Genomic DNA, 13517 nt, shown 5'->3' on the forward strand with positions numbered 1-13517 from the left:
TGCCCGTTCATTTACAGCGCACAGGGGCCTGCTCTGTTTAATCTGAAGGCCCCGAGCAAGTTTAATTAACCTGGCAACACAAGCTAGATGAAATATGATTGGTTAAAAACTCTACCATAATAAATAAGTTATTTTTCGAGTGGCTTTCAATGTTATTTAAAATAACATTGAAAGCCACTCAACTAAGTGGAAATAATATGACGTAAAGAATACAGAGAATAATTTTGTTAACATATTTATGAAAATAAAATAACAAATTTATGTTATTCTCAGAAAAGTAAATTTACTTTTCTGAGAATGTTTAGGCCAGCAGAGAAGGCCTTGCTGGCCCTCAGGGTCCGCCACTGGTTAGATCACAGGGGCTAATATTTCATTGCCAACTCCACAGTAATGTTATTGCTCTTCAATAAAATACTTTAAAACCTGATAAATTTCTACTTACAAATAAAGCTGCTGAAATAGCATGCTTTCTTGCATGGGTATCTTCCGATGACAAAACAAAAAGTTCATGTTTTTTTTTTTTTTTTACTCAGAATTTTTCAGTTTAACATCCATCCATCCATCCATTATCTGAGCTAAGCTGGACCCTATTTCAGCTGACTTTGGGCAGTAAGCAGGGTACACCCTGAACTGGCTTCAAGCCAATCGCAAGGCACGCACACGTACAGACAAACAACCATTCACACTCCCGGTGACACTGAGGGACAATTTAGAGCGCTCCATTAACTTCATTTGCATGTTTTTGGAATGTGGGAGGAAACCGGCGTTTCTGGAGAAAAAACACACAGGCACGAGGAGAACAATGCCAACTTCACACAGTTCTTCGACATTCACAACATGGTCACATGGTTTCCACAATACACTGATCTCCAATAGAAGAGCTGATCAAAACGATGTTCTAAACAAATAAGGAAATTTCTAAGTGACCCAAATCTTTTGAGGACGAGTGTATATTGTTGATGTAGTATATGAGTACATATGGTTCATGTTTTGGATCTCACATAGTGCCGGTTTATCTAGTTATTGCTATTGAGTTTTTTTTTTCATTTAGTTTTTTTAATTTGTCCAATTCCTCCATAAGTCATTTACAAACTGGATGTTTATGCAATCATGATTTGCCATGCAAATAAGACCAAGATTTTGGATTGGTGTCTTCTTCCATTTGAAATCCCAGTCTCGTGTTCTTGTGAAGGTCCAGCGTAGATAAGGGTTAAACTTGAAGAGAGGTCAAGGGGTGAGTCACTGGAAAATCTTACGTCCAACAGATGAATGGGATGTTCATCATCATTTAATGACTCTACTTTTACCACCGTAGTCTTCTTTGTGTGCCGTCATCCGAGCTTTGCCGAGGCACAGGGAAGTAACTGAAGCCGGAGTGAAATTGATCTCAGTCTAAGTACGGTACTGCTTTTACGTGTGCCTTCTGCTTAGCAAACTCCTCAATGGAAAGGCTCGTTTTCCAGGACATCTGTACAGTACTGTAAACTCAGTGGGTTCATTAATGTTTTCCTTTTTTGTTGATTTCCATATGAATGGATTCTTTAAAAAAAAAAAAAAAAACATTTTTTATTGATTGTTTACTCTGCGCCGCTCCTGTTTAGAGTTATGTCACTCTGACACTGGAGACAGGACACGCAATGTTCAGTGATCTAGTAGATATGAATGGTTGAATGGTTTCTGGCATCTGCACAAGTCTCAGAAAACAAGTCACAAATCTTTCTGCGCAAAAAAACAATCAGTGGCTACAAAAGGCTGCACAGAAAACAGTCGGTGAGGCCAATATCAAAACCTCTTTCTTAATCTGATGTCCACATTTTCCAAACAAGCTCTGAATCCTGCATCTATTGACCTGTGTGTTTGCTGATTATTTCTGTTGTTTTTTTTTTTTTTTTTGCCACTTCTGTCCTAGGTGGATTGTCTCTGTGGCTGATCTTGTGGCTGGTGGTGGTGAAGCCCAGCAGTGTGGCTGCATGCCCCAGGCTTTGTGTGTGTTACCCTTCACCCATGACAGTCAGCTGCCAGTCCCAGAACCTCACCATGGTTCCGACCGGCGTACCCTATGACTCACAACGTGTGTTCCTGCAAAACAATCGTATCACAGAGCTCCGTGCGGATTCTTTTGGCTTTGAAACACAGGTAAAAGTGTGTGACCGCCATGTACTTTAATTGAGGTGTTTGGTGGATAACTCAGATTCCCCCTCCCCCGCAACCCCCTCTTCTTTGACACAGGTGCTTTGGCTCTATGGCAATAACATCACATGGATTGAAGGTGGGGCCTTTAGTAACCTCAGGGTGCTAGAGGAGTTGGACCTGGGCGATAACCCTACACTGAGGCGCCTAGAAGGTGGAGCTTTCAGAGGGTTGGAGAAGCTGCAGAGTCTGCATATGCACCGATGCAAGATTGGCATGCTACCCCATGACCTCTTTCACAAATTGTACAGTCTGCAGTTTCTCTACTTACAGGTGAAGTTTGCATAAATACACATTGAACAAGATATACGGTGAAGCTGGCGTACTGAAAACATTCTCCAATTTGGTCCACAGTGGATAAATTCCATATAAGCAAGGATATTTTCTCACAAATATCTGGACCTTATCAAAGGGGTAGCTGAAATTGAATCAGTAATCCATTACTTGGCTGCCACGATACCGCGAACTAAGCCTTGCTGCTACCTTTGCAATAAAGCAGATTTTTGGCTACATTCTTTATGTAATATCCATTGCTTAAAGGGTAGGAACCCTTACACATATTATTCTGTAGATGCTAATTATTCAACACATTAGCAATTAGCATTTCCCATTATAGGCTAGCATTGGTAGTGGTGGCTATATGGTTGTTTTAAATGTATCTGTGATTCTCTTGTTTTATCGTGAGTTAACAGTAACCTCTAGCCGAGAATGACGTTAACATCTTAAAACCTCTTTTTTTAAGAATATTTGCTAATTCTCAAATTTGCACTCACGAGTCAAAGCATAGTCTCTCATCCAACTCGATGATCCAAATCTCAATTACTTGTTTTGTAATATTATGTTTTGACATTGTTGCAGGAGAATCAGCTCCATTTTCTGCAGGATGACCTGTTCTCAGATCTGGTCAACCTCACCCACCTATTCCTCCACGGCAACCGCATTCGTGTCCTCTCTGAGAATGTGTTCCGAGGCTTGGTCAATCTGGACCGCCTCCTTCTTCACGACAATCGAATCAGGCAGGTCAACCGTCGCGCTTTCCGCGACCTGGGCCGGCTCTCCATTCTTTACCTGTTCAACAACTCCCTTGCTGAGCTCCCAGGCCAAGCTATGAAAGACACCCAGGGCATTAACTTCCTCCGTCTCAATGGCAACCCTTGGTCCTGCGGTTGTGAGGCCCGCACCTTGTGGGAGTGGTTCCGCAAAGCCCGCATTTCCTCTTCTGAGCTCATATGCTCATCACCGTCCCAGCGTCGAGGCCAAGATCTCAGATTCCTCCGAGAGCTCGACTTTGCCCTCTGCCCAATGCCTGACCCCGGATCCCTGGCCGGAACCACCACGACCACCTTTAGCACCAAGACACGCTGGTGGTTCTCCAAGAACAAGCCCGTTTCTTCCTCCAAGGTCAATAATCAGAAGACCACAGAGACAGGAAAGACATTCCCTGTAAGGAAGCCACAGTACTTCCCCAAAACCCACTTCGACTCATTTCCTCCCAAGTATGAACTATCAGATGACGAAGTGGCCCTCCCAAAGCTCGACCCAGAAGAATACTGGGACAACTATGGCAACGAAGATGCTGCCATCCGCTGCTTTAAGCCCGAGTGCTCCCCAGGCTATGACAATTCAGCTTTTACATCCTCATTCTCATCCATTGCCACAAGTCCAGCCCTCCCCCACCACCTCTACGTCTGTGTACTTGCTTTCTCCCTTCATTTACTTTTTGGCTGAATCCACCATCCGTTCAGCCTTTCTCTCATTCCTCCGTCCTGCTCTTTTCAAACCAAAACAAAAGCCTGGGATCTTGATCCCTTTCAGTCACCTCCTTGACCCACAAGTAGGGGGCGTTACACAATGACAGGAAACGGACGAGGGAGTAAAAATCTGTCTTCAGAAGCAGTTGAGGCAATACGAGGCTAATCATTATTGTTAATTTGGCTGCTGCTTACCAGCATATGTGGCCATGACAATAATAGGGATCACATCGTGGAGACTGTGATAGGTGTCGAACAGCACCCATCGATAGACAATACAACACACTGTAGGGTGTAGGGGCATGTAATTTGTTTTGCTTATGTTGCAGCAAAATATGCAGCAATTCCACCTTCTTGTCTAGAGGTATTTTCTACACGAACTACTAACAGCATCTGTACTGCTGCTTTCATTTACATCACCAATGAAGACAAAATCCTTTAAGCACCTGGCTTTGCAAGACGTGAAAATCAAAGAAAAATCATTCTTAGAATGTACACACCAATAATTTGGTTTGAATGTTGTTTTTCTTCTCATGAGCAGCAGTGGTGACTCAGGTCTGACACTCATTTGGTGTACATTTTGGTAACTGGGCATTCACTTGGGACATCGCCGACATAAGCCACTTCTTAATTCCATCACTATCACATTGCAATTATAGAAACCATCAATACGACACAAAGACCTAATATAACTGCACACAACTGTGCCACGTACATCATTTTGATCAGTTTGGAACCAATATTTATCAAATAACATCATAAAAACATGGAAAATGTAAACAAAATACATTATACTCACCAGAGAAAGTGATTATTACGTATGAATGTCTGCAAATCACAATAGATGTGTTTTACTTGTTGAACTTGGCTTGCTCTGACCAACCAATCAGATGGCATTAAAATGCTGACTCCAACAAGGGCCTTGGAGGACAAATTGAAATCCGAACAGTCTCATTGCAAATAGTTTAAGTTGCATAGGCCAGCACCATTGATTCCGAAGGCCCTGGGCAAAATAGATGCCAACATGAAATCTGATTGGACAAAATAAAAACTCCCAATACCCACATAAATATTCTGGAAGGAATGCAGCCAAGAGAAATGCTCCAAAATTTAGAGAGTAGATTGCTGTGAATAAATTCAAATAAATATTACCGCCGTTCATATGGCGTAGCTGGAAAGCTGCAGAAAGGTATCTTAGCACAGATCACAGATGAGAAGGAGAGACAGAGAATTTCATTGCAAAATAAATTGAAAAGGAGAAGTGTGGAGTCGCTGAGAAAAAGCGAGTGGCCAAGTGCAGGATTTGCAGCCAAGAGTGACTCTCTTCCCTGAGATTCCTAGTCTTGTGTCAACCCAGCGATGCCAGCAGCATAGCCGCCCACACTTGTCCACGCAGCTTGAAACACCTCGAGGAACTTCAAACATGTATCACACGACATACGCCATGTATCATATGCTTCTGTGCACTTCCTCAGCACTACTTTTCCCTTTTCACTCAGTAGCATTTAGTAATGGGAACAAAAACTAAATTGGCTGGTTAAGTCAAAATAAAATCATAAATGTTTTTTTTTGGTTTGTTGGTTTTTGCAATTAGATGATTAGCAATTGGCTTTGATCATGGAAAGAATAAGTAGATTTTTATGTTGAGCATCTGTTGTGTGTCTGAAAATCTTTAGTAGGGAAAATAATTCCCAGATATTCTACAGATTTGCTGCAGTAGCCTATTTACAATGCAATACAATGCATCCTCATTTATATATTTATTTATTCGTGTATGTATGTATGTATTTATTTATTTATTTAGACATGCCAACAGCGACAGCTTTATTGAATTAGACAACATGCTTTCAGATGGCGTGAAACAAACTTTTGTAAGCTGCAGTACTCACTGAAGCCGTACTCACTGTATAATGTATTGTCAGGTTTTTACCAAACTCCTTTTGCATTTGATCTGATAACTAAACAAACGTTGTGGTTTTTCAAATGAATGCTGGTAGAAACTGTTTTTTTTTTCATTTTCTTTTTTGAATAAAGAAATGATCAGACATAAGCGAGTGGCAGTTCCTTGGTTTCACTGCATTAAGTGGCTGAGTCTGGTTCAAAGAGAATTATACGTCTGGAACAAACATTAGGATCAAGTCATGTCCACTTCACTAAAAACAATATAGCATCAACATTTACAACAAAAAAGGACCTTGAAATAAATCTCGATGTTGATGTCACTTAAGAAGTCGTGAGAAACAAGTTTTGACATGACAACATTACATATTTGAAGTGAGTCACTCTCCTTCATTATGCTGGTTGTTGAGTCCATGAATTGTGAGCCATTCACGTGAGAGTGTGTCTGTATCTTGTAAAGTTGATTAATAGCAATACTATTCAATCTTCACACGTACAGATTGGAGCTATAACATGTACATGAGATGTCTGGAATGTGTTGGGGAGGGTCTGTTGGCAGAAGAAAGGCGTGATTCAAGCATTTGGTCAAATAGGGTACTGTACATGACATATTCTTGTAGATGTGGCGATAACTTGTCCTGGAATTCACACACCCACGCAACAGAATCATAACTGTGATATTGCTGATTCAAATGTGACAGTGATATATACAAACACACACACACACACACACACACACACACACACACACACACACACACACACACACACACATAAATCAAAAATACTGTACATGAACAACCAACCTCTCACCGTAATAAAACATTTAATGTAACTTCTGAAGTTACGTGCCACCAAAGTGGTACACAAAAATACTGTACTGTAATTCAAACAAAAAAAAGGAATGGAAACGTGATGAGACTCATCACACCGAAAATTGCACTTACTGTAACATGGAGGTATGATAAGGTCTGGCTGCTTAGTACAATACAGTGCAGGCAAAACATACAATTGAATTATAAGTTTTACATCCATGTATTGTGCCGTACTCACAAAAACAAATATTTGGCTTTCAAGTAAAATTTCAGGATGAACCTGAAATGTATTATAACCTTTGCAGGTGAACTAGAGCCATTCAAGTGAGAGAGTGTCTGTATCTTGTAAAGTTGATTAATAGCAATACTATTCAATCTTCACACGTACAGATTGGAGCTATAACATGTACATGAGATGTCTGGAATGTGTTGGGGAGGGTCTGTTGGCAGAAGAAAGGCGTGATTCAAGCATTTGGTCAAATAGGGTACTGTACATGACATATTCTTGTAGATGTGGCGATAACTTGTCCTGGAATTCACACACCCACGCAACAGAATCATAACTGTGATATTGCTGATTCAAATGTGACAGTGATATATACAAACACACACACACACACACACACACACACACACACACACACACACATAAATCAAAAATACTGTACATGAACAACCAACCTCTCACCGTAATAAAACATTTAATGTAACTTCTGAAGTTACGTGCCACCAAAGTGGTACACAAAAATACTGTACTGTAATTCAAACAAAAAAAAGGAATGGAAACGTGATGAGACTCATCACACCGAAAATTGCACTTACTGTAACATGGAGGTATGATCAGGTCTGGCTGCTTAGTACAATACAGTGCAGGCAAAACATACAATTGAATTATAAGTTTTACATCCATGTATTGTGCCGTACTCACAAAAACAAATATTTGGCTTTCAAGTAAAATTTCAGGATGAACCTGAAATGTATTATAACCTTTGCAGGTGAACTAAGTTTGACCTTCTCTAAACTTTTGGATGCAAATCTCCAACTGTTTTTGCCCAACTTGCTTTTCTCCCGCAAGGAGCTGAACAGCAAGAGTCACAACATCTTTTTGATCCATGAACTGACCAATACACTTCCAAGGACGTCCACTTCTACAGCTTTCTGTGACTCTTCCATTTTCTCTACTGCACCCAGCAGATGACATTCTGTGACACGCTAAGCTCAATGGTGTAAATATCAATGGTGCAACTGATGCAATGCACTGTGGCCCAAATGGTGTTAGGGGGCCATGAAGGAAGGGAAACAAAAAACAACCAAATGGTGTTAGGGGGCCATGAAGGAAGGGAAACAAAAAACAGCTGTCTAAAATTCCCACAGACAACTAATTTTGTAAATAGAATAATTCGGGTGGGTGAGTCACGCTAAGCGGCTCATCAGGAAGATGGAAATGATCATTTGTCCAATCACTTGTTAGTCATAACGTGTACCGACATAATGTGAAGCATGCAAAAAAATAAGTTATCTGTGGGTTAATTCTAAAACGACTATGGTAGACTTCACACATCGATAACTCTACGATCTTATTCTGCCTTCATACGTTATATTATAGCAACTTGCTCGTGTAATGCAAGCCTACCAGACCATTTTCCAGAATTAGTGGGATTTAAATTCAGAGCAAAGTACTTGTGACCTATTGTTGTTGTTATTTTTGTAATGCCTTTTGTACCTGTATATAATCAAAGAGATTTAAAAAACTGAATATGATTCATTGGAAAACATTTTGTGATACTGTATTTTTAATCTTCAAAATACAAATCACAAGATTTAAATAGCAAAAAAAAAAAACTGCACAAATACATGGTGACGATGGTAGTTCTCTCGAATGGCTGTGCAGCTGTGTGTTGAAGCGCCTATGTGGGTAGCATGCGCTTGTGTTTAGGGCAAGGGTCTGGGCACAAAAAATGTTTTTGCACTGTGGCCTGTCACCATGATGTTACTCCACTGGCTAAGCCCATTGGCCAATTCCCACTGAGAATATCATATTTGAGCCTATGCAGTGGTGAGATACTCCTGACTGAGTGAGGATTCTCCTGATGGCAGATATCCTTGGTCATTGACCAATGCTTTTGCGCAATTTCATCACATGGCTTACTTCAAAGACCTCGTCAATTCCGACATGCCTTCTTTTGTAGAACCAGAGTCTGTGGACTCTGACGTATGCTCTCCTTTCTCTGGGGTTAAAATCACCGCGGGGCTTAAAGAGATCCTTGCGGCAAAGCTCTAGGAGTGGATAATATGGTCATGAGCTGTGAGTCGTGAACAAAAGAATGAGATCCCATATACAAGCGGATGAGATGAGTTTACTCTGTAGGGTGTCCGCGCTCTCCCTTAGAGATAACGTGAGAGGCTCAGAGTCAAGCTCCTTTTGAGAAGAGCCAAATGAGGTGGCTCGGGCATCTTAACAGTATGCTTCCTGGGCTCCTCCCTGTTGCGGAGTTCTGGGGCGTGTACCACAGGAATGACCCCTCGAGGTTGACCCATTAGTGATTATCCTTCATATATTTCTACAGTATGTTTCCATTTCAGAAAATTGTAGGCGTCTGCATTGAATGCCCGCAAACCTCCTGTGCACTACAAATGCGACATACTGCATATTTTTTTCTCGCACTGATGACGTACATACACAGCACCTACTCCTTGTCTTCCAGAATGTCTGTGCTATTTTTCCCCTGTCCTTGTGTGTGTGCTTTTTATGCTGTCACTCATTCTTTGTCTGGACACCATGTCTCTCTCTGTCGCTGTCACGCACATGCAGATGCTTCAAACATGTGCGTCGGCCCTTATGAGTTGCTGTCTCATTGACGTGTTTTGGTGACGTTCACTCTTGCACATGTCATATTTGGCTAAGACAACTGACACATTGGCACCCTGGTTTCTATGGCTCCAAAAGAATAGAATAGAATAGAATAGAATAGAATAGAATAGAATAGAATGGAGCAGCCAGAGACCCATAACATGCATAACCGTTAAACTACCCTGCAATGACCAGTTCTTTTTGTCTTGCACATATAAACCTGAGTCTTTGGGTCTATCATTCCTGTAGACTGTCAATCCTCCAACAGTGTGAGAACCAAAATATTAATGCCATCCAATGAGACCCAATACAAGAGTTACTGTGGATCAAAAACATTCAGTCATATTCCTTTTTAGAGTGACAAAACAATGTGATCAAAGTTTGTACTGTGTAGGTAGACAGATAGATAGGTAGATAGAATAAAACCACAATTCGGTACTTTAAAATCCTAAAACTGTGTTATAAATTGTAACCCTACTTTCAAACCCTAACTCTAGTTTAAAATCTTATTTTGAAACACTAATCCTCTGTAACAACTAGGGAAGTTCGATACCACTTTTTCCCAGGCCAATACCAGTACAAGTACTTAACTCTTATATACCAAGTAACTGATACCACCAGTACTTTTGAGAGATAGCATTTGTATTAAACTAATGACAAGAGCGTAACCCTAGTTCAAAAGCCGATTTTGAAAGCCTAACACAGTGGTCCTCAACTAGAAATGCTGTAGGTCCACTTTTTTTTTTTTTTTTTTTTTTTTTTTAATACAAGATAAATGTCCGCTCCAACTACGCGCGTTATTCCGGAAAGCTGCTTACCTGAGTAAGGATGTAGTTCCTCTGCGCCTCTTCGACCGTTATTAGGCTGGCGTTAATGTAGTTGTTGGCACTCTGCTGCAGACAGATTCGGCTGTGGTCAACTGGTTGGGGGAAAGATAAGACCGATAAACTCTTTCATCGCGCTTCCAACTCATATCGTGCTGGATGGAGTGCTCTTTATCTCCGACGTGGCTTTGAGTTCAAGTGGAAACTAAGCACACCGCAAATGAATTGAAAAGAATACATATGTGAAAAAGCGTCATTCCGTTTTGTTGAGGTGCATCACATGAATTCAAGTTGGATACCGGGTCCGTGCGTGGATCAAACACCTTTTGAGTATTTTGCCCCGATGAGAACGCGGCAAGCCGTGCAAAAAAAAAAAAGTGCTGGGCAGATCCAATATTTGCAAATGTGCTTGAAATTTCTTCTGGAAAAGATGAAAATGAAGGTCCAAGTTTATTTTCGGTTCGATCGGGAATTTTAAGCGAGAAGCCCGATCTCTTCGTGAGGTGCGACTGTGCGAAGCTGTGAGCACAACTGTGGCGTCGCGCATGCGTCTGTTTCCTGACACAATCATCCATTTTGAATGCGTGTGTGTTGGGATAGACGCGTGCTGATGCTTATGTATGGGCACACCTTAAATTCAGAGGAGCCAATCAGCGCATCGTGATCGCCGACATGCCCTGCTCAGCCAGGGTCTCCAGTTAGTCAAACATTATACAACACACAGTCGCGCTGCTGCGGTCCTCTGCAATACATCTGTTAGTGCACGCAAAGAATAAAACGGATAATTTTAACAAGCGATCGCGGTAATGTGCAGATTATAGTCCACAAATATAAAATGTATAACGTAAAAATCACTTTATAATTTATTATTTTATACAATTTGCCGAGGGTCCGGACAGAGGAGGTCCGGACAGAGGAGGTCGGCGGTCCGGTCGTGGATCGCGGTCCGCCAGTTGAGGAAGGCTGGCCTAACACTTGTTTAAAACCCTACTGTGAAATCCTCACCATAGTTTGAAACCCTAACCCTAGTTTAAATCCTATTTGAAAAACCTAAATATGGATTAAAACCCTACTTAGAAACCCTAGCCCCAATAAAACCCTACTTGGAAACTCTTAACTCTAATGCAAAACCCTACTTTGAAATCCTAACCATCATTTAAAATCCTCCGACAAGGGAAAAGAGGAGCATGGTGAGATTAGGGCATGTGACTCCTGTGATCTATGATCACGTGCACAACTGTTATCATGCAAAACAATTTGAGTCTGAAACAAGAGTAAAACTGTAAACGTGGAATTGTCAAGAAAACAAAAAAAGACAAATATTATGAGCACGCATGAGTCACACGCTGCCTCGTCTTGGGAGATTTGACAGCCTTTGTTTGTTGACACAGTCACACCCTCTGATGTCGTCAAGCATTTACATTTACACGGTTTCTATAAATGTGAACGCCACATCCTGGGTAACAAGCACGCATCCGCTATTATTTTGGTAACCACATATGGTATTGGCTTTTGGATTTGAAGTACAGTAATTGAGCACATCCATCTGGTCCTTGGCAGATTTTTTCGTGCATTTGTCCATCTTTTGGATCTCATCGTCAACTGTTCAACACTAGAGGATATTCAGGGATTACTGAAAGTAACAAAAGTACACAAGCCCTGTATTCATCTGTGCTACTATCGTTGTTATGCAGTGATTTTCAATTACAAGTACCAGAAGTGTGACTTAAGCAGGATGAAGCAGCTTAGATCAGAGATGATATCAACATTTAAACGAGTGCCAAGATATTACATGAAAGGATTCGCAAATAGAATGAGGTGGTGGAGTCCAATATGCATTGTCCATTGACAGACAATTAGTCCAATTCAAACAATAGTTTAATCCCTTTTTCTAATTGTGGCCTGAGGTAATACATTTGTGTCACTTTTCCACTTGTACAAATATTTATGGAAGAGTGCATTGTTGTTGGAGGAAAACACAATTTAAAACTATCATACAACTCAAGACATACAGTATATTCTAAATGAGTTCATGACAAAGTTGCGAAATCGTTCTCAAACTGGGATCCCCAGACATCCAAGGGTTCACGAGTTGGAGCTTGGGCGTCTGAAAAATGAGTAGTTGTATCATTTACAGAAAGCTAATTTCCCACTAATGGGGACCAGAATTATAATAAAACAAACATACTCAACCAATCGCTTGGCTTTGGTCCAGTTATAAAAGCAGACTTCCGGAGTGATAGTCCTTCCAATATTGGATATTCACACACACAAACCCTGTGGAAACACAGACAGACAGATCATATTACAATTCTCAAAGGCACAAATTTCTCCCACTGAGTGAAAAACGAGTTAGTTATGTTGATATGGCTCAATAGCAACTTTGTTCTTATCTCATTCTTAGTGTGTACTCCATCCAGGCAAGGCGCCACACTGCCCAAAGAGCAGAAATAGCCGGCATTTGTTGGAATTATTTTTTGATTGCCATTCTTTTACGATATTCTTATTAACTTTCTTTCTGTCACGTTGCAATGTGGTGGTGGACCCCAAAAAGCAGGCAAGAGGGAGGAGCAAGGTGTACTTGACAAATTGTATTAAAACATAGAGAAAAATAAATCCTAAACAAACAAGTCCTGAAAACAAAAACAATCCAAAGTAGCAAACAAAACCATGACTGAAGCAAAAACTAACCATGACCGAAACATGACTGAGAACAAACATGACAGTAGCAAACACACAAACAGCAACAATGACCCAACATCGAGTGGTCGTGACGGGAGTCCTTTTAAAGCAATAATTGCATAACGACCAAAAGGTGTGCAGCTGCAGGGAGAGCCCTACAGTGTCGCCTGTTGGTCACAAACAGAATCATGACACTTACTAATTTATTTTCTCATTGTCCTTTCAAGTTATATTTTAAGTTGAGTTTTCAAGGAATTTTACTTTACTCAAAATTCAAGGATGCAACCATATAATATGATACCTCCGTAACATCAACCGTCTCCGTCCCTCTCTCACCCCTCACACGACTGCTATTCTTGTTCACAGCCTCGTCACCTCCCGCATCGATTATTGCAATTCACTTCTCTTCGGCGTCCATCTCAAATTTCTCCATAAACTTCAACTTGTTCAGAATTCAGCAGCCCGGATCATTACGAGAACCCCCTCCTTCCATCACATCACCCCC

At 41.0% G+C, this 13517-nt stretch overlaps 1 protein-coding gene and 1 long non-coding RNA gene across 2 annotated transcripts in view; one reads left to right on the plus strand and one right to left on the minus strand.

Annotated features, from left to right (window-relative positions):
* The window catches only part of rtn4rl2b (reticulon 4 receptor-like 2b), a 7515-nt gene extending 1924 nt beyond the window's left edge, over positions 1–5591 (plus strand). The window contains exons 2-4 of the mRNA XM_019884347.1: positions 1910–2136; positions 2230–2463; positions 3049–5591. Coding sequence (XP_019739906.1) covers positions 1910–2136; positions 2230–2463; positions 3049–3918 — 1331 coding nt within the window. The 3' untranslated portion in view covers positions 3919–5591. The remainder of the gene's footprint in view (positions 1–1909; positions 2137–2229; positions 2464–3048) is intronic.
* The window catches only part of LOC109524446 (uncharacterized), a 15680-nt gene continuing 3954 nt past the window's right edge, over positions 1792–13517 (minus strand). The window contains exons 2-4 of the long non-coding RNA XR_002169963.1: positions 2658–2673; positions 2440–2442; positions 1792–1801 (exon numbers count right to left, since the gene is read on the minus strand). This is a non-coding gene — a long non-coding RNA (uncharacterized LOC109524446). The remainder of the gene's footprint in view (positions 1802–2439; positions 2443–2657; positions 2674–13517) is intronic.

This window comes from Hippocampus comes, unplaced genomic scaffold (assembly GCF_001891065.2).
Source record: "Hippocampus comes isolate QL1 unplaced genomic scaffold, H_comes_QL1_v1.1 scaffold156, whole genome shotgun sequence".
In the NCBI taxonomy this organism is placed as follows: domain Eukaryota; kingdom Metazoa; phylum Chordata; class Actinopteri; order Syngnathiformes; family Syngnathidae; genus Hippocampus; species Hippocampus comes.